The following is a 22711-nucleotide window of genomic DNA, read 5'->3' as shown; positions in this document are numbered from 1 at the left end:
TCAGATGAAAGTTGAGTCTCTAAACTCCTTGATAGCCAAGATACACAAAACCGGTTCTCATTACTTTCAAAAGTGAATTAACTAAAAGGCAGACAAGGGACTTTCGTTAGGTGATTTGTTTGAAGAGAAATCCTTAGAGGGCTTATTTCAACCTGGAGCATAATGCCAATTATTATTAATAGCTTAGAATATACTCTTGATAATATTAAGGAAGTAGTCTCTAATTCTTTTATGTCTTTATAAGACTTTAAAATAATAATGGATTGACTTGATAAAATACCCTTTAATATCTAATCATTTATTGATTTATAGACTCATTTTTCAGAGATGTAATATAAGCTATAGTAATATATTAATGTTTTTCTTAATATTGATCACTTCTATACTTGGGATAAACCCTTTGTGCTTTTTTATTATTTTAATGTATCATTAAATTCTACGTACTGACATTGTTATTAATCACATAGTTTTATATTCACAAGTGAGATTATTCTAAAATACTTTTGATTATCTTCGTCGGGGTATTGGGAACAGGAGCTTATATCTACCTTATAGGATAAATCTTATAGCTTTCTGTCTTTTTGTAAAGACAGGGAGCAGAAAACACCCACATTAAATATTTCTCATTTGTTTCATTCCTTAGTATAATTTCAAATTCTTATTTGATCTTACATCAATTTGCCATTGTCAATATATTTTATGTAAAAATAAGACATCTCATTAAGATGTTTCATTACTAATAGAATATAATTATGTACACCTCATAATTGCATTTATAATAATGCATTAAAAGCATTTCTATTGTTACACCTCCTTTTTTCTCTCATGTTTTGAATCTTGCTAGTGTTTAAGTTCTTCTTTTTTTTTTTTTTTTAGATGGATTCTCACTCTGTTGCCCAGGCTGGAGTGCAGTGGTGTGATCTCTGCTTACTGCAACCTCTGCCTCCTGAGTTCAAGCAATTCTCCTGCCTCAGCCACCTAAGTAGCTGGGACTACAGGTGTGCACCACCAGGCCAGGCTAACTTTTGTATTTTTAGTAGAGATTTCACCACGTTGGCCAGGCTGGTCTCAAACCCTTGACTTCAAGTGATCCACCCACCTCTGCCTCCTGAAGTGCTGAGATTACAGGTGTGAGCCACCACCCCCAGCCCCAGGTATTTTAGTTCTTTATTTAATATTACTATTTATTTACTAATTAATATTACTAATATTATTTTATTTTATATTTAGTATAATATTCTATACTAAAATGGCTAATATTTTAGTTATGCTATTAGTCTCTTCTAAAATACATTTATTGCTAGGTTTCATGGTTTCATGTTGTTTAAGTAGACACTGTAATTATTTTCTTTATTTTAAATTTTAGGTAGAATGCTTCATTTTGTTTATTTTCACCTTTTTATTTTATTACAAAATATTCAAAGTTAAGAATTTATTTTGGAGTCTTGCTTTAACCACACTGCAGTCATTCATCACTTAAAAAGAGAGATATTTTCTGACAAATGCTTTGTTCAGCAATTCCATCATTGTGTGAACATCATAGAGTGAGCTTACACAAGGCTAGATGGTAGGGCCGACCACACACCTAGGCCATATGGTAGAGCCCATTGCTCCTTGGCTACAAATCTATTTGGCATATGACTGCACGAATTCTGTAGGCGACTGTAACACAATGGCGTTTCTGTATCTAAACATAGAAAAGAAACAGCAAAAATGCATTATTATAATCTCATGGGAGCATTGTCATAGAATTCATCACTGACCCAAGTGTCATTATGTGGCGCATGACTGAATATATGTTTCTATAGCGGTTTTGGTGGCAGGGGTTATTTGTGTGTGTGTGTGTGTGTGTGTGTCTGAGACAGAGTCATACTCCGTTGCCCAGGCTGGAGTGCAGTGGTGTGATCTCAGCTCACTCCAATCTCCCTAAGTGGGATTACAGGCATCCGCCACCATGCCCGGTTAAGAAGATCTTTTTTGATCTTCTGCAAATGACTCTATTCTAAGTACAGCCCAAATGTTGGCAGACTTCATCAATGTTTGAACTAGACATCACATGGACACCAACATCAGTGGCATATTCCCTTCTTTTCTACCCTGGTTTCTCCTTTGGCATCATTTCACCCCAAAATATTTCTGTTCATCTCTTTGGAGGGCAGAATAATGGTCCCCTAAAGATGCCCAAATCCTAATCCCCAGAACGTGTGAATATGTTATCTTACATGGACAAAAGGGGTTAAGGACTTTGAGATGAGGATATTATCTCAGATTATCCAGGCGGGCTCAACCTAATCACATGAATCCTTAAAAGAAACTTTTCCAGCTGAGGTCAGAGTCAGAGAGAGAGGCTGGGCACAGTGACTCACGCTTGTAATCCCAGAACTTTGGGAAGCTGAGGCAGGAGGATCGCTTCAGCCTAAGAGATTGAAAGCAGCCTGGGCAATATAGCAAGACTGTCTCTACAAAAGAAAAATATAAAAATTTGCCAGGCATCAAGGTGCATGCCTGTAGTTCCTAGCTACTTGGGAGACTGAAAAGGGAGGATCATTTGAGCACAGGGGGTTGAGGCTGCAGTGAGCTATGAATAATATCCCATCTGAATAATCTGAGATGATACCCTCATCTCAAAGTCCTTAACCTTGATCACATCTGCAAAATCATTTTGTCCATGTAAGATAACATATTCACACGTTCTGGGAATTAGGATTTGGGCATCACTGCACTCCAGCTTGTGCAATAGAGCAAGACCCCATCTGAAAAAAAAAAAGTCAGAGAGGGAGCTGTGATTATGGGAGAATGGTGAGAGAGATGCAATGTTCCTGGATTTGAAAACAGAGAAAGGGGCTATGAAATGAGAAATGTGACATGAGCAGCCTCTAGAAGCTGAAAAGGGCAAGGAAATATCTGATCTCCTAGGGCAGGGGTCCTCCACCCCCAGGCCGTGGCCTGTTAGGAACTGGACCAAGTAGAAGGAAGTGAGTGGAGGGCAAGCAAGCGAAACCTCATCTGAATTTACATCTGCTCCCCATCACTCACATTCCTGCCTGAGCTCCACCTCCCATCACATCAGCTGTGGCATTAGATTCTCACAGGAACGTGAACCCTGTTGTGAAATGCACATGCGAGGGAACTGGGTTGCCCCCTCCTTATGAGGGTCTAATGCCTGATGATCTGTCACTATCTCCATCAACCCCATCAATAATTATTTCAGTATATATTACAATGTAATAATAGAAATAAAATGTAATAATAGAATAAGAGAAATAAAGTGCACAATAATGTAATGTGCTTGAATTATCCAGAAACTACCACCCCCACCAACTGCTTGTGGTCCATGAAAAAATTGTCTTCCATGAATTTGGTCCCTGGTGCCAAAACAGGTGGGGACCGCTGCCCTACTGCCTCCAGAAAGAGGAACATGGTCTCCTTGACACCTTGATTTTAGCACAGTGAGACCGATTTCAGTTTTCTGACCTACCAAATGTCAATAAGACATTTGTATTGATTTAAGCCATGAAATCGGTGGTATATCTGATGGTAGCGCTATGAAATTAACACAGTCCCCAATGCATGTTTTAGATGGCTTACCAACCAGCTGCAGGACCACTCTCCCACCTTTTTCTTCTGCTGCTCTGGTTGTTCAATGTTGGCTGCTCCAGAAGCCACTGGAACAAGGTTAACACTGCTAGGATACAGCAGAGAGAGGAAAATGGCCAGGATTGGATCCAAAGGCAAATAGGACCTGGACAGACTTGGGAATGTTGTCAGGATCAAATGAGTTCGTATATGCAAAGTGCTTTCAACAGTGCCTGGCTCATGGTGTTATGTTTTAGCTAATGCTTTCTCACTTCGAACTCCAGGGGAAGATGATTGAGTTGGCCATACTCCTTACTTCATGATATGTCCTCTGGACCTGTGCATGGCCTATCTTGTTTTCATTCATTCATTCATTCATTCACTGCTTTTAATTGCCACAACTCACTCCAGTTCTCTTTTCTTCCCTAAACAATCATTTTAATGTATCGTTTGTGTGTCTCACCTTTTGAATGTGTTTTACAAAGTGCACATTTTTTTGTGTGCATGCAATTTTTAATTTCTGTAAATGACACTAATATAGAACAATTCATTTGCATAAGAACTAGTTTTTTTTTTAAAGATATAAGCTTGTATCTACAGCCATTGCTTCTAACTACTGCCTAGTAACCCATGGTATAAATTTATTGTGGCTGACCCCTCCACACTGTTAATGTACAAAATATTTAACCCTTGAACAACATAGGCATGACCTAATGTGGAGGTTGCCTCAATGCTGGGCTGGAGCTGGGTCCCAGAGGCTCCTGAAATTCAGAATTTAATCTTAAATTGCTGCAGCAGGAAAGGTTAGGGTAGGTTTGCAGGGAAGATGGAGAGGCATTTATTAGGCTGGGAAGCAGCTAGTTATCAACCCACATGACATGAGGACACTGTTTCACTATTTCAACAACCTGTGTGGCTGTATCATGCCTATCAGCTGAATATTACCCCTTGTGTTAGTCTGTTATTGTGTTGTTTAAAGAAATACCTGGGGCTGGATAACTTAAAAAGAAAATAGGTTTATTTGTCTCATCATTCTGTGGGCTGTACAAGAAGCATGGCACCAGCATCTGCTCCTGGCAAGGCATCAAGAAGCTGCCAAACATGGCAGAAGATATAGAGGGAGCTGGCATAACACGTGGCAAGAGAGAGAGCAAGTGAGGGAGAAGAGGGAGTTTCCAAATTCTGTTAAACAATCAGGTCTCACATGAACTGAGTGAGAACTTACTTATCACAAAAGGATGGTGCCAAGCCTTTCATGAGGGATCCACACTCATGATCTGATGTGGTTAGGCTTTGTGTCCCCACCCAAATCTCATCTTGAATTGTAATCTCCAGGTGTTAAGGGAAGAGACCTGGTGGGAGGTGATAAGATCATGGTAGTGGTTTTCCCCATGCTGTTCTCATGATAGTGAGTTTTCATGAGATCTGATGGTTTTATAAGTGTTGGCAAGTTTCTCCTATGCTCACACTCTTTTCTGCCACCTTGTGAAGAAGGAGCCTGCTTCCCCTTCTGCCATGATTGTACGTTTCCTGAGGCCTCCCTAGCCATGCTGAATTGTGAGCCAATTAAACCTCTTTTATATATAAATTACCCAGTCTTGGCTAGTATCTTTATGGCAGTGTGAGAATGAACTTATACATGATCCAATCACCTCCCACCAGGCCCTGCCTCTAACATTGGGGATCATATTTCAACAGGAGATTTGGAAGGGACAAATATCCAAACTGTATGACCCCTGCCTATCCCGACATCTCCACTTCTAGTAATGAATTCCCAGGAATCCTCCAACTTCCCCACCATAAACCATAATGAAAAAAAATTCCTTGTACAAGTCCCATTACGGACCCTGAGATAGATACCAGGCAAGGAATTGCTGAGGCATGTGTATGCATATATATAATTTGCATGAGTAACATCACAATGGCTGTACCAGTCCACCTATCCACCAACAGAGCATGTGGCCTCCCACAGCCCCACCAGCTCTCTAATTGTCACCTAGTCCAGTAGTCATGAAGAAGTAGTCACTGTAGTTTGAATGTGCATTTGTCTTATTTCTAATTACCAGGAACATTTTGCTCTCATTTTGTGGTCAAAACCTTGGTGACTTCCCATTCTACAAATATCCTTTTCATAGCAAATCTTCTCTTTTTTAAAAAATGGGGTTGCTTTCTTTTTATCACTTATAGGCAGGAGTTCCTTGTACAGAAGTGTCAAGGTATTTGTCAGAGGTGCTATCACCTAATGCTTCCACAACTACAAATTCTCAAAGGGTCAGCCCTGCACTAAAGACTGTGTCAAGATGAGGAGACTGGCTCTCTAAGTGACTCTGCCTCACACACTTTGGAGTTTGAGACCAGCCTGGCCAATATGGTGAAACCCTGTCTCTACTAAAAATACCAAAATTAGCCAGGTGTGGTGGTGCGCACCTATAGTCCCAGCTACTCGGGAGGCTGAGGCAGAAGTATCATTTGAACTCGGGAGGCAAAGGTTGCAGTGAGCTGAGATCATGCCACTGCACTCCAGCCTGGGTGACAGAGCGAGACTCCATCTCAAAAAAAAAAAAAAATGTTCAACCTATACTACAGCTTTAGGACTTAACACATACTTACCTGACTTAGTAGGATATAGGTTTGAAAAATATGAATATACTTAAGAGGAAAATGAGACTATAAGAACCTGAAATCAATACTGTCCTTGAAATATAGGCTATATCAATACAGTATGCATACCATACTACTTACTATAAATACTAATTTTTAATCACAGTCTTGAGATCTTATAGAAAGTCATTCACTGAAGAAAACCTTACCTTCAGCAACATTCCAAGGATACTGCCTTCCTCTGACCCTTTTGCCATTAACTTCAATGATAGTATTACTACCCACCACAGCAAGAGGTAAACGGTACTATAAAACAAAGTATTCTTGTTCAAATACATCTCCGTAGTCCTCATAAATTCAAGAATAAAAAAAGTTACATTACTCAACAGATTAGCCAAAAAAACAATTTTGATAGAAACTTTTGATAGTTTCTGCATTAGTTTCTATAGGCCACTTAACGAATATTTAGTAAAATGACATCACATTATATTACTGACAAGGTAAACAATAAATAAAATTAAATTTTCTCTCTTTTTTTTTTGAGATGGAGTCTCGCTCTGTCGCCCAGGCTGGAGTGCAGTGGCGCGATCTCAGCTCACTGCAAGCTCCACCTCCCAGATTCACACCATTCTCCTGCCTCAGCCTCCCCAGCAGCTGGGACTACAGGCGCATGCCGCCATGCCCGGCTAATTTTTTGTATTTTTAGTAGAGACGGGGTTTCGCCATGTTAGCCAGGATAGTCTCGATCTCTTGACCTCGTGATCCGCCCGCCTTGTCCTCTCAAAGTGCTGGGATTACAGGCATGTGCCACCGCGCCCTGCCAAATTTCCTCTTTAAAGTTAAGAATATTCAAGAATATACTGGGCAAATTATTTACTAAAAATCACTACAGAAAGTTGTCCCATACTTGGGAGGAAAAAGGTAAAAAATATATTAGCATTGGCTGGGCGCGGTGGCTCACGCCTGTAATCCCATCACTTTGGGAGGCCGAGGTGGGTGGATCACGAAGTCAGGAGATCCAGACCATCCTGGCTAACATGGTGAAACCCCGTCTCTACTAAACATACAAAAAATTAGCCAAGCGTGGCGGTGGGCGCCTGTAGTCCCAGCTACTCGGGAGGCTGAGGCAGGAGACTGGCGTGAACCCGGGAGGCAGAGCTTACAGTGAGCCGTGATGTGCCACTTCACGCCAGCCTGGGTGACAGAGCAAGACTCTGTCTCCAAAAGAAAAAAAAAAAATATATATATATATATATGTGTGTGTGTGTATATATATGTGTATATATACACACGTATATATACACATATATATAGAAAAGCATTTGGGGATAAAAAAAGGAGGCTAATGACTAGCCTGCCTACTTAATCATGAACCAACTATAACAGTACCTAAAGCAGGGAATAGTATATTTGCCAAGCTCTAACCATGAATTTCAAATCCAGGTGACTGGATTTGTATTCATCCATGCATAGCCCTTCACAATTCTGTGGCTCCCAGAAATATATAACCAGCCATTTCATACAACTGCAGAAATTCTTCACTGGCGAGGTATAAGCATTTCATTATTCCAAGGTATTTGCCTACATAATGCCATTATTCAGTATACCGTTTTTAGGGCCAAAGTACTTAGAAAACCATGATAAATTAAACTACAGAAAATTATTTTGATGTAAATTTTTGGTTGGTTTTTATTATTTTTAATTGAAACATAATTGTACATATTTGTGGGGTACAGTATGGTATTGATACCTGTATACAAATATGTAATGATCAAATTAGAGTAATTTGCACATTTATCAACTCACACTTATTTTTCAGTATTGGGAACATTCATAATCCTCTCTTCTAGCTATTTGAAAATAGAGACTAAATTACTGTTAACTACAGCCACCCTACAATGCTACAGAATGCCAGAACTTATACCTCCTATCTAGCTGTAATTTTGGTTGGCTTTTATAAAGACAAAAGAAACACATTTTTGTCTGGCAATTAAAACATAACAGAAGGAATTCTCTCCTTTCCTTTCTCATCACTTATTTTTTAGGAGGGAAAAAATTAAATAATATGAAAGCCAGTTAATTAAAAACAATTTGAAATAAGGATTGTTATTCACCTCAGTAGTTTATACAATTCCTTATTATATATACTAGCTAATCTTCAAAGTTAACTTTAAATTTGAATTCAACATTAAATCTCCCTAGGCATTTTGTAAGCCGACTACTTAAAACACTGATACTTTTGATCTTTCCTGTGGACGTTGTAGTATGTTTTTAAGGTCTCAGATTACTTTAGTGTATGTACAGGAATGAACCTACCTTTATCTTTTTAACAAGTTTATTTTCTTCTTCATCATCTGTTTCTGGAAATTCATATATTTTAATTTTATGTTCTTGGATTTCTTTCATTATGTAAAATGGAAGAAGTAGTCAGCCAAAGAGCACCATACATAATTAGTACATTAATAATTAGTCCATTAGTCTTATGTTTATTACATGCTTCTTAGATTCCTATATGTCCCCTTGTTTCCAGATCCTTTACTGTTTTTTAATGATGCAAAATTATAATCTAAAATCAAAGTACTATGCTGGTCTTTTTTTTTAAACTGTAAAGTTGATATATAAACACCAAGTCCAATTACTTCAGAAGTGTTAAAGTCATATAGCTATCATACCAAAAGAGTTCCAAAAAAGATGTAAAACTCCAGAAAGGGATTTCTCGGATTGATTTCCACGATAATGACTGTAGGTCATTTATTTACAATGACTGAGATTTTTCCTTTAAATATAAATCCCCAAGTGTCTTATTTAGTTGAATAAACAGGGCTAAACTCACCTAAAATTTTTAGTAGAATCTGGCAAAAGTAAAGTAAAACTAAGTAAACCACTGCTCCCTGCACATTCATCAGAAAAATCCTTGCGTGTACATGTGCAGACACACAAACTGAGGAGCAACAGTTACAAGATTCGGGAAGGACACAGGGAGAAAACACACCCTAGAAATCAAGAATTAATAAGGAGAATGCAGAAAACTAAAGGAGACAACTTAATAATAACATCAGGAAGGATCTAGTTCAAATTAAATTATCATGTCCAAAATCACTCCAAATTCTAAACAGAATATAGACATCCAAATAATTTCCAACTCCCTATCCTTCCTTGGGCCCATAACAAACCAATGGCGAATATACCTAAAACTAGCTTCCCTGCCTATACTTATATTTTGGTGCAATTTTCATGGCAGAGGTTCCCAGTAGCTATAAAAGGACCCTGAACAAATTGTGTTACATGGTTACTATACTAGATAGAAGCAAACAGAAATAAAATTGTCACTGAAACAAAATAGAACCACATATATTTTACAATTAGGATATGTAGCTACATATATATATTAAAAAAAAAACAAAATAAAACAGAATAAATGAGGTGAAAATACATGATGAGAAAAACGAATAATAGTAGCTGGCTCTAAAACCAGTGGTTTTAGTCAGAGGTTGTATATTAAATGACCTGAGTACAACCACCAGAATGTGACCAATTTGAAAGAAGAGGTCACTTCATATTCATCTTTTTTACTTTTATCAGTACAAATCCAAATTGAAATACATAATAAGAGAAATGTATTACATGATAGTATTTGAAACTTAGCACATTACAAACTAAAAATGGAAATGGGTAAGTGTAAAACAGAAAAATGCTAGATACAGTAAAAACATACTCAAACATTCTGAAAATTTATATGAATTTAGCATAACTTCAAAGCAAATTTTAACAGGCTTTTAATAACAGGTTTCAAGGTATTCTGAAATTCATATTGAAAAAGGTGAAAAACAAAATATTTTGTTACAACAGTACTATATGGACAATAGAGATAATTACAATCTATTTTTAAATATTATACAAAGTTGCTGTGGCTTAAACAATATACTACTGGCCAAAAATAAAGACTACTGGAAGAGAGAAAGGTTCCAGAATTGACCCTACATTTCATAAAATGTAATATATAATGAACCAAACACAATTAAATTAGAAATATGTGTGACTGTATAACTCAATATTACTGAGACAACTAGACATGAGTCTAGAGAAACAGTTTAGCGGTCTTCCAGCTAGCTCAGTCATACAGCATGAGACTCTTAATTTTAGGGTCATGGGTTTGAACAATAACTTAAACTATAAATATCCTATAAAGTGCACTGAAAACAAAAATAGGATATAAGCAGCAAAAGAAAAAACATAAAAAATACAGTGAAAATGAGAGAGAACTAAATACCCAGAATAAAAAGAACCCATATCAATAAATTAGGGCAATACCAAGTGCTACTGGTCAAAAAGACAAAGGATTTGAACAGGTGTTTACAAAAAGGGGAAAAGAAAACTTTGTTTTTAAAATGTTCAGCCTTTCTGGAAAATAAAAGGAAAAGATAAATGATTAGGTACCACTTCATTCCCAAAAGGTTTTCAAAATATAAATAACAATGCTGGCAAAGTCACAGTGAAACAGATGTACGCTTTATAAGATGAATTTGTTTTAGTGGGGAAGCACCATGACAAAATGGGGAGTGGGGGAGATAAAGACCCATAAAAATAATCACAGCCTTTGAAAGAATAATCCACTTCTTGGGAATTCATTTTAAGAAAATAATTCTAAAAAGTATGGGGAGAAATTGTCTGTGTGGGGGTGTTATTAAAGAACACTTAAGGCCGGGCGCGGTGGCTCAGGCCTGTAATCCCAGCACTTTGGGAGGCCAAGGCAGGTGGATCACGAGGTCAGGAGATCGAGAACATCTTGGCTAACACGGTGAAACCCCGTCTCTACTAAAAATACAAAAAATTAGCCGGGCGTGGTGGCAGGTGCCTGTAAGTCCCAGCTACTTGGGAGGCTGAGGCAGGAGAATGGTGTGAACCTGGCAGGCAGAGCTTGCAGTGAGCCGAGATCACACCACTGCACTCCAACCTGGGCAACAGAGCGAGACTCTGTCTCAAAAAAAGAAAAAAAAAAAAACTTAAAACAACCATATTTAAAAACTGACAAAGGATAAGGATACTATGATAATGAGTAAGAGCTTTGAGGGGAAAACTAAGGCAGAAGATTCAAGAGTTATTTTTAATACAGCATAAATGACAATACAGTAAAGCAGTAAGAGGAATGGATTGCAACACATTATACTAAAAATAGTAAAAACTGCAAATTATGAGAATGGTATAAGAAACCTGAGTTAACACATCCTGCTCACCTGTTTTTTAAACTGTTGGCATTCCTCTGGTGTGAGTGTGTCTGCTTTGGCAATAAGTGGGATGATATTCACTTTTTCATGCAAACACTTCATAAACTCAATATCCAATGGTGTAAGTCTGAAACACACAGTATTTAATATGACTGAATTGATCAGTCTGGGAGAACAAGATTCTTCACATCCTCAATTAGATTTCAATTACCTTCAATTGGTCAACTGACTCTCAAATCTTCATACACAGCCCATATCTCACTGTTACGTTCCAGATTTGTCTTTACCCAGTAGATATGCTACCTGGGTGTTCCATGGGCTCCTTAAAATCAAAAGCTCATCTGAACCCCATTTTCTCTCTTCTATGCTTCCTATCTCAGTGAATGGCACTACAGTCTACCCAATTACTCAAGTGTGAAACCTAGGATTCCTCCCCTCCTCTAATCCTCTTCCCATATATATAGTATGTGTATAGATGTACATATATATGTATGTATATCTCCATTTCCATTACTTTAGTCTAGGCCACCAAGACCTTTGGAATGAATAACTGTAATACAAACCATCCATACTGAAGTCATAGTGGTCTTTCTAAATCCAAATCTTATTAAGTTATGCCCTGACCAAAAATCTTATTAAAGACCAGATGCCTTAACTAACTAGTAGGGCCTACGAGGCTTGTGAAGACGTAGATTCTCCAGCTGACCTCATCTCTTAGCATTCTTAGCCTTTCCTTTGCCTCCTACTTCCAATGTGCCAACCTTTCTGAACTTCTTACAATTCCTTGAAAGCACCATACTTTGACATCTCGCCACAGGCTACTACCTTGGCTGGAACACCCTCCATTATCATCCTGTTTCTCCTTGGCCTGGCTAATTCCTATTCATCCTCAGGACACTGGTTTATGATCCAATTTCCACTGGGAATCCTTCTCCAACCTAAGACTAGGCATATTTCTATGTGGTCACAACGCTTAATGTGCTGTACAGTAACTGCCTGCCTGCATACAGATGCTTCCTCACTATGATTGCACTTAACAATTTTTCAAATTTTTGATAGTGTGCAAGCAATATGCATTGAATAGAAACCATACAACCATTCTGTTTTTTACTTTCAGTATAGTATTCAATAAATTACATGAGATATTCAAAACATTATCACAAAATAGGCTTTATGTTAGATGATTTGTCCAACCGTACGCTATGCTATAATGTTTAGTAGGCAAAGTGTATCAAACGTACCTTCAACTTACGATGGGTTAATGTAACCCTGTCCCAAGTCGAGGAGCATCTGTATTTGTTTCTCCCATCTTCTCACTGAAATACTCTTTGCAGCGAGGGCCTTGTCTCATTCATCTGTATCCTCAGGACCTAGCACGGTATCTAACACTCGTGAAGGTGCCCAAATATTTGCTGAGAAAAAAGTAAGCTGCTGCGATTTTCCTTATGTCCTTTAGCAATTCTAAATGAGAACCAAAGTCCTCAAATCGAGAATACACTGTGGACTAAAATTTTATGTTTCACAAGAATAAATGAAGACACTAGAAATATTTTGAAAAGGACTACCATTCTAAAGTGGTATTCCTTAATTTTTATAAAAACATGAGAAAAATGAAATAAAGGTCTCATTCTGTTATTAACTGTATTGACTAATACTAATAATTGAATTGACTGACATTTTAAAATGAAGAAAGAGAAACATATATATTAAAATTGGGGGGATCAGAGTCCTAAGACTAATAAGATAGTCCAGTCTTTTTACTAGCAAAGATTACTGTATGTACTTCATTGTGGTAGAAAGAGACAGTGAGGGGGAGAAAGCAAACATGGAGAATTAAGATAGTTGCCTATTCTAATTCTCCTTGTCTTAAATCCCTTGAAATTTGACACTGGCATTCAGAGAATAGGGAGCACAATGAAAAAGAGTGTGTGGATGGAATAACACTGTTTATATTATCTGTAAACTGTGTTCTTGCCTCACTAGTGCTAACTAAATGAACCTATCCATTTCTATTTACTTTTTTGACAGGGTCTTGTTCTGTCACCCAGGCTGGAGTGCAGTGGTGTAGTCATAGCTCACCATAGCCTCCAATTCTTCCACTTTCGACTCCTAAGTAGCTAGGGCTACAGGAGTGTGCCTCCATGCCCAACTAATTTTTTTTTTTTTTTTTTTTTGAGTTTCACTCTTATTGCCCAGTCTGGAGTGCAGTGGCACAATCTTGGCTCACGGTAACCTCTGCCTCCTGAGTTCAAGCGATTCTCCTGCCTCAGCCTCCCAAGTAGCAGGGATTACAGGCATCCGCCACCACGCCCAGCTAATTTTTGTATTTTTAGTAGAGACAAGGTTTCACTGTGTTGGCCAGGCTGGTCTTGAACTCCTGACCTCAGGTGGTCCCCCTGCCTCAGCCTTCCAAAGTGCTGGGATTACAGGTGTAAGCCGCTGCATCTGGCCTGAACCTATCCATCTTTGAAAAAAGAATTAAGTTTTGCTTCTTTTTATTAATCATTATATAAAACACTAAATAGAAATGCCATGAATTATTCAATCTCAGATTTCTAAATTATGGTTTTTCAATTTATACTCATGACTAATTTAAATTGTCACTGCCTTATTAAGCTATTACATCAGATACAAGCCTGATTATTATTCCAGTGACAAAAAAGTAGAGTTCAGTTAATCTAAAATTTTAATAAATCTTAAAGGCATTTAATATAAAGTATTAAAATCCAAATAACAAGATTTTATATTTAAACACAAATCAATACTTGCTGAATACTTATTATAATACCCCAACTTTTAAAGAGAAAGATATTTAAAAATAAACATGATAAGGAAATTAGAGAAATCAACTTCTTAAATATAACCAGAGTCAAAAAACATTGAAGTCAGTTTAAAAATTAAACTTTAGGGAGAAAAGGTAAACCTTGTAAAAGTCTCATTAAATTTCAGAAGCCTACAAAACGTCAGCAACAAAAAACATTTAGTTCACATGTATATTACATTCTGGTTGAATTTTTTTCTTCTTTCCATTTAGTTTTATATTGGCTGGTCTTTTCATCAACAAATTTAGTTTTTAAATCTTGTTTTTAAGCAATAGAAAATCCTTTATCATTTCTAGAAGATAAACCCACACTAGAGAGAAAAGACTATTTAACCTCAAAGTCTACAGCATAATAAACAACTACAGGGTAAATGATAAATTTTTTTTGTATGTATGTATGTATGTATTTCTAAGGGAAAAAAATCCTGTATAAAACTCACTGGATGATACCAATTTTTCTAAAAGTGGTAACTAATACTTGAAGGATAAAACACTATTTTAAAATTCATGTTCCAAGTCAGTTTTTTACTTTAATAATAGTTACAAAATAGGGAACAATGCACATGAAGGAATAATAACTGAAATAATAAATTAGCCATGCATGCAGTTCATACTTTGTAGAGGGAGGTAGGAGGCACTGAAAGTACACGGTTGGACCAATTCATAATTACTCTAAAAACAAATCCCTCTAAAAAGGGAACCTAGGGACTACCCAGACAAGATGGAAAGGCTCTGATTAATGTATTAGACTGCATGGAATTTCAGTCTGTAGTGAGCAGGGTATCTGGAACTCTATACATAAAATTCTGTGTCATATTCTTTTTTTTGAGGAGGAGTTTCACTCTTGTTGCCCATGCTGGAGTGCAATGGTGTGATCTCGGGTCACCACAACCTCCGCCTCCCAGGTTCAAGCGACTGTCCTGACTCAGCCTCCCGAGTAGCTCGGATTACAGACATGGGCCACCACGGCCGGCTAATTTTGTATTTTAGGTAGACACGGGGTTTCTCCATGTTGGTCAGTCTGGTCTCGAAATCTCAACCTCAGGTGATCCGCCTGCCTCAGCCTCCCAAAGTGCTGGGATTACAGGCGTGAGCCACCACACCCGGCCTCATATTCTTTCACTTAATCCACAATATCATGTACCAATGGGCAAAACTTTGCTCCATTTCCATAAATAGTTAAAACTGAGAAATTATTCAAAGGTACATTTTATATATAAGATAAAGCAATTTTAAACATCTTACCCCTTGTGACAAATAAGAAATGGTGCAAAGCCACTAGATATCATTTGAATATAAAATATTTTTCTTTTAAAAAAGCTCTCATTTCCCATGCAATTTTAAGAAATAAAATTTTCCCCAAAGGGATGGGAGGAATGTGATTTCATGAGAATTACTAAACTTGGAGAGAGTCCAGATCTAAAATAATAAAATTGGTTATAAAGCTGACAAATTTTATTGACTTAACTGCAGGTTAAGATTTCACTCAGCTGGCTTTCAGGAAAAGCCCCTGACAAGTTAAATGAGAAAGATTTAAAAATATAAATTCAAGAAGCTACATAAATACTCATAAAAGGTTATACAGTGTGCTGTATTTTTGAGATTACTTTTTTTGAGACTTTTAAGTCAAAGAGTCAGTTTAGTGATTTAAATATGTAAACTGAGAACACCGTTAAATGATAGACTGGATTAAGAAAATGTGGCACATATACACCATGGAATACTATGCAGCCATAAAAAAGGATGAGCTGATGTCCCTTGTAGGGACATGGATGAAGCTGGAAACCATCATTCTGAGCAAACTATCATAAGGACAGAAAACCAAACACCGCATGTTCTCACTCATAGGTGGGAATTGAATAATGAGAACACTTCGACAGAGGGTGGGGAACATCACACATCGGGGCCTGTCGTGGGGTGTGGGGATGGGGGAGGGATAGCATTAGGAGAAATACCTAATGTAAATGGCGAGTTAATGGGTGCAGCAAACCAACACGGCACATGTATACATATGTAACAAACCTGCACGTTGTGCACATGTACCCTAGAACTTAAAGTATAATAATAATAATAAAAACTGAAATTACCTCAACAAAAGGCAATGTGAAGTAGTTACAAACATGTACTACGCAATCCTGCCTGAAGGTGGGAGTCTTCAGTTATGTAATGGCCTAGGGCATAGCAAAAACAATAAATAAATAAAAAAGAGTATTAAACATAAAAGAAGAAACATTTTTACCCACTCCAATCTGAAAGTGCAAACATGTAGATATATAATTAAGGCTCCCTTGTCCATCGAGAGTGATAATGAGCATTGACCCATCTACAAAAAAAAAAAAAAAAAAAAAAAAAAGAGAGCGAGAAGCCAAAAATAGAAGAGAAAGGTATACTTGAAGGAATTGGTTTACACTACTACTGTAATGTGAGTGTTAGATAACTTAATGCTGTTTAGCCTGATGCTACTACAGTCCTTTCAGTGGAGAGATGGTGGAGTTACAATTATCAGGTGGCTGAATTATGTATGCTGAGTTACTTACCCAAAGGAAGACTGAGGAAGAATAACTGGAAAAATCTGCAGTTGTCAATGACACATATATGTACTCAAAATAAAGGGGAAGTACAAAGAACAAAAAAAGGGAGTACAGGCTAACTATAATAGAACAATCACATCAGATTAATGTCTAGATTCTTAGGTCTTATGCCCTAATAAACAAAAAGTTAGTAATGACAATATGATACCTAAACAACATGTCTATGACAGCTAAGGTGAAACAGAAGCCAAATAGATTTATTGTAGAAAGAAACGGCACAAGAAAGCATTGGCATGCAAGTGCTTTTGATAACCATCTCTTACGAGACTTATAATAAATGGCGTCTTTGATTCTGAGTAGGTCTAACTGGTATGGCTACTTCTCTTCATTTGGTCGTTCAATTAGTAGCAGAGTGGTCAACATGAAAGCTAAATTTGCCACATTGAGACCTCAAACCACGGTGGCAACACTGTTTATTTCCACGAAGCAGGGAAAATCCTTATGAATAAAGAACTAAGGAGTAAAATCACTTAGCTTATACAGGACTTAAAAAGGCTTTTCAACTAAGACATTTCTACATGAAATTTGGTACTTCATAATGGGTATAGCTGTATGTACTTCACAAACTTAAAGATTACTAAAATATGCACATACAGGTAACAGTAAGCAACAACAACAAAAAGGAATCAGAAGTATCAAGGTACTGACCGATGTCCTGAAGAAGCAATGAAGGATAAACAACACTGCACCCTGTTATCAGGCATCTGATGTCTGTTCGTGCATGATTCTGCATTTAGGTAGTCCTCAAATTTACTATCAATGTAATCGATAACAGGCTGCCAGCTATAGAATGCAAATAAACAATTAAGTTGCAATTCTAAATATGAATTAACTGATGACTGTTAACGGACAATAATCGATATTTTCAAATAGGCAAAATGAATTTATCAGTGGAAGATATGTCCAGTTATTCTATATAAATATTCAAAAATATAAATTATGTTGAATAAATCTTTATTCATTACTTCAAAACGTTCCAAATGAAAGAAAATAAACTATTTATTGTTGAAACACAGCTAAATTATTAGCATATTATTTGCACTAAGTGTATTAATAACACACTTCATAATATGAGAACAATTATATTCAGCTTTAAATTTCAAATGAGAGATTACTTTAAATAATATAAAAACTTCATGATGAACTTAGGAGTTTTAATAGTTGACAGAAAAATACCTCAAAAACAATGTGAATTCAAACAAAAATAAAAATATTATTTATAAAATACTAAGATAATTACTTCAGACTAAAATTTCATAGTTGTTTTCTTCACTTAGGACTTATGGAAAAACTGAAGGTCTAAATAACAGGTTTAAATTAGGATTGAGATAGAATTTATACAAATGGATAAAATTAAAGCAAACAGTTTTAAATTTCTTACAATACTGAGAATTCTTCTATCTAGCTACATTATTTTAGAGTATGTCTTAAAAACAATTTTATGATAGGTATTATCTCCATTTTATAGAAAAGTAAATGGGTTTAAAGAGGTTAAAGAACTTTATCAAATAAGTGGCAAAGTTCGTATACGAACCCAAGTCATGTTACTTGAAGTTAGGTGACCTTTGCTAAGATGAGAAGTGGCTACAGGCTGCTGTAGCATTTAATAAGAAATGCACATCTAGAGTCTAGCCCCTTGCTCTATAAAGTGTGATCTACCATCCAGCAGCATCAGTATCACCTGGGTTCTTGTTAGAAATGTAGAAATACAGCCCATCTCAGACCTACTAGAAGAACTAAATTTAACAGGATACCCAGGATTGGAATGCATAGCAAAGACTGAGAAGCAGTAAATTAGATCATATATACCTTGGGAGCTTACAGAATTGCTATTGCCATTCAACTATGATATGGTATTATCCCACTGACTAATATAGAACACTGTATTTAAATAACAATAGCTTTTCTGTAAATCATGTTTTCTTTACATCGTCCAACGCAATTTTCTGCAATGATGAAAATCTTCATATATGTGCTGCACAAAATGGCAGCCACTTGCCACATGTGGCTGTTGAGCACTTGAAATGTATCTGGAGCAAATGAGAAATTGCATTTTTAATTTAATTAATTTTAACTGATTTATACATATGGCAAATGACAATCATACTAGATAACACAACTCCAGGGGAATTGGTTACTATGTCACAGTGTCATCTCCAGGAGAGTCCTTAGGACAAATTTGGAAAGTTCTAGTCAAGATAATTCTTCTGATTAACTGTACTCCTTCTCCTTTTTTTTTTAATTTGATGAAGTCATATTTACCATCTTACACTAGCTAAGGGCAAGTTTGCATCTTACCTCTAAGGAAGCATAATAAAAGTTACAACATGTGCTTTGTGTGTATTAATATTATTTCAGCTTATCATCAATTAACAATACTAATATCCATACCTGTACAGTCTTTTTAATTCTGCAAGAAGGACCTGGACACTCTGCAGATAATCTATGAGGAATAATGAGTTGATTAATGTCGACTTTCCCAATGCACATTCGCCTAAAAGAAATAAGGGAAAATATCTGTTAAACTCACCCACTTTACTCAACCTTAAATATTCAGCAGATGCTAGAATCGAACTGGCTTTATGCAAGTACTTCTTGGTGAGACAATGAAATGACTTTAGAAAATATGCTACAAAGAATAAGTATCTTGTCCTCAGTTTCTTAGCTATCAAATTAAACTAATGTTTCCAAGGATTCTTTTCAGCCTTCTAATTATACCACTTATATTCATTAAAAATAATGTATCTAATAATCTACATTTTTAACAGTAATGTATTCCCAAAGAAAAAAGTCAGTCGTTATTAAAAAACCCAACTTGGATTATATATCGCTGTTTCAGTGAAATAAAAGTTTTTGTTTATTAATAGACAACAATGAATGAATAATAAACAAGAAATCATGCAGCTATAAAAAGCAAAAATCTGCTAATTCAAAGAATAATTAATCACAATGAACATCTCCGTATAAAATTCTAAATCACAAAAAATACTTTCTAATTTAGCCACCCATCAGCCTAAATATAAGGGTGCTTCTCCACAAACCAGACCAAAAAATCTTAGGTAATTACTTTTTCTACTGCTTCTACTTGAAGTAGGAGGTAGACACGAAGGAAGCTAGGCCATAATTTCTACTCTGATCACATACTCTTTTTGACTCTCCATTTCTAGTCCAATACACGTAGTCTAGTGTATAGTAACCATTAAAAGTATACCGAAATATAAATGGCTTTGAGGTACATATAACCTAAGGTTAAAACAAATCGTAAATCATATTATGATAATTAACATGGCACAGAGTTAAAGTATTTATTGTTAATAATTCACTTAGCATAATAGGCATGTTTAGCCTAAGTAACTGATGTCACAATGCTTATATCTAGGAGGAATTCTTTTTATATTAGCTCTCAAGAGAGATAAGATCCTTTCCACGTGGTTTGGGCTTGCCCCTTTGACTGAGAGCATGCCACTTTTTACTAGAGTTTGATGTATGACTCAACTCAGAGTTGAGGATGGAAAGTGGGGATAATAGCACCTGCCTGTACCCTGGTACAGATCATATGATGTTGACTTATTTACTTGTGGAGTCACGGTCTCGCTCTGTTGCCCAGGCTGGAGTGCAGTGGCACGATCATGGCTCACTGCAGCCTTGAACTCCTGGTGTGGTGGTGCGCACCTGTAGTCCCAGCTACTCGGGAGGCTGAGGCAGAAGAATCCCTTGAACCCAGGAGGCAGAGGTTGCAGTGAGCCAAGATCACGCCACTGCACTCCAGCCTGGCGACAAAGCAAGACTCCATCTCAGGAAAAAAAAAAAAATTAAATTAAAAAGTTCTAGTATCTAAAATGAGCAAAATCACTGGGCACAGTGGGTCACACTTGTAATCCCAGCACTTTGGGATGCCAAGGTGCGTGGACCATCTGAAGTTAGGAGTTTGAGACCAGCCTGCAGTGAACCAAGGTTGCACCACTGCACTCCAGCCTGGGAGACAGAGTGATACTCCATGTCAAAAAAAGAATTAGCCAAGTGTGGTAGCATGCACCTGTAGTACTAGCTACTGGGGAGGCTGAAGGGGAAGGATTCCTTGAGCCCGAAGGTCAAGGCTGCAGTGAGCCATGATTGCGCCACCTCACTCCAGCCAGGGCAATAGAGCAAGATCCTGTCTCAAAAAAGAAAAACACACACACACATACACGCAAACAAAACACATAACAGGACAGAACAGCATCATTTCCTTATCATTAGTTTGAAGAAGTGAATTGCCTGTAAAAGTTTCCATTTTCAAAAAAAGCATTAAAATATAGTGTAAGGCCAGGCACGATGGCTCGTTCCTGTAATCCCAGCACTTTGGGAGGCTGAAATGGATTGCCTGAGCCCAGGAGGTGGAGGCTGCAGCGAGGATCGAGGTTCAAGCGATCCTCCCGCCTCAGATCCGCAAGCAGCAGGGACTACAAGCGCGTGCCACCACGCCCAGCTAATTTTTTGTATTTTTGTAGATACAGGGTTTCACCATGTTGCCCAAGCTAGTCTGGAACTCCTGAGCTCAAGCTATCCGCCGGCCTGGGCCCCCCAAAGTGTTGGGATTACGGGCGTGAGCCATGGGTCCTGGCCCAATTACTTTCTTCAATCTGAGCATGAGCGCTGGAAGAAAAGCTCTCACTTACACATAATTTTTTAGAGACAGTCTCCCTCTGTCACACAGACTGGAGTGCAATGGCACAATTTCGGCTCACTGTAACCTCAACCTCCCGTGCTTGATTGCTTATATAATCTCGGCTCACTGTAATCTCAACCTCCCAGGCTCGATCGCATATATATAAATACATACATATATTTGTTTGTTTAGATGTTATCTCAGTCTGTCCAACAGGCTGGAGTGCAGTGGTGCGATCTCGGCTTACAGCAACCTCCGCCTCCCGGGGTCAAACAATTCTCTGCCTCAGCCTCCTGAGTAGCCGGGATTACAGGCGCCCGCCACCACGCCCGGCTAATTTTTGTGTTTTTAGTAGAGACGGGGTTTCGCCATGCTGGCCAGGCTGGTCTTGAACTCCTGACCTCGTGATCCACCCGCCTCAGCCTCCCAAAGTGCTGGGATTACAGGCGTGGGCCACCGCGCCCCGCCGATCGCTTATATTTTTTAAAAGATGTTTTCTTCGTTTTCTAGCCCCTTCTAACCCGCTACAAAGTTTCAAAGGCTTAATGCTAAAGCAAAGGGCCTTCAGAAGTCAAGCTCGGGGGTGCAGCTCCCTAATGAGGGGCAGCCTCAGAGGGGACAGACCCCACCCAGGATGAGCGGCGCCAGGTAGAGGGGGGACGCTCCCGGGGGTCCCCGGGCCCTGGCTGGGGGAGGTGTTGTGGGGCGCACGTACCCAAGCTCAGGTGAGGCGAGTCCGCGGCCGCTGCTGCAGCTGGCGCTGGCCATTGAGGAGCTTCTGCGCCACCCGTGCGATGGTGCCCGCCAGGTGCCGGCCGGTTGGCGCGTGGCGCCTGTTCGCGCAGAGTCTGGCCTTTGCTGCGCCCGGCGAAGTCGTAAAGCTCCTCCTCGTAGCTTATAGGCGACGGCGGCCAGGCCGAAGCCTCCGGACACAAAAGCGCCAGTCTAGCGGCGGGTTACAGCCCGCCTGGCCGCCTGCAGCCAGCCGTCCGCACAGGCGCGCTCCTGGAAGCCCCCAGCAGCCCCTCCGCGAGTTCCGATTGGCTGCGCGTCAGAGGCGGTCCTTGGTGACGCCATAGAGGTGGGCCTTCGGTGACGTCACAGGCGCGGGCGTTCGGCGACGTCACTGGGGCGGCACGGTTCTTGCAGCTGGCCAGTCTTCTCCTCAGCGTGTAGCCTGGTAACCACGGCCTCTCCGCCAGGTCCTGTGTGTTGCTGGCTGGAGAAGGGTAGTTGAAAACTCAGACCA

The 22711-nt window shown here is 38.5% G+C and overlaps 1 protein-coding gene across 1 annotated transcript; it reads right to left on the bottom strand.

The window, feature by feature from the left end:
- Nucleotides 1-3588: 3588 nt before the first annotated feature.
- On the bottom strand, nucleotides 3589-22230 carry LOC100603301 (septin-7-like; the record flags this gene model as incomplete). The annotated part of the gene is made up of 6 exons (XM_030809008.1): nucleotides 22092-22230; nucleotides 19206-19308; nucleotides 17463-17597; nucleotides 11412-11529; nucleotides 6387-6483; nucleotides 3589-3665 (listed from the first exon to the last, which is right to left on the bottom strand). Coding segments are annotated over exons 1-6 (669 nt in total), but the record flags the coding sequence as incomplete, so codon positions are not given.
- Nucleotides 22231-22711: the final 481 nt, after the last annotated feature.

Source organism: Nomascus leucogenys, unplaced genomic scaffold (genome assembly GCF_006542625.1).
Source record: "Nomascus leucogenys isolate Asia unplaced genomic scaffold, Asia_NLE_v1 001448F_36437_qpd_obj, whole genome shotgun sequence".
NCBI classification, from domain to species: Eukaryota; Metazoa; Chordata; class Mammalia; order Primates; family Hylobatidae; genus Nomascus; species Nomascus leucogenys.
This window is presented reverse-complemented; position numbering and strand designations above follow the sequence as displayed.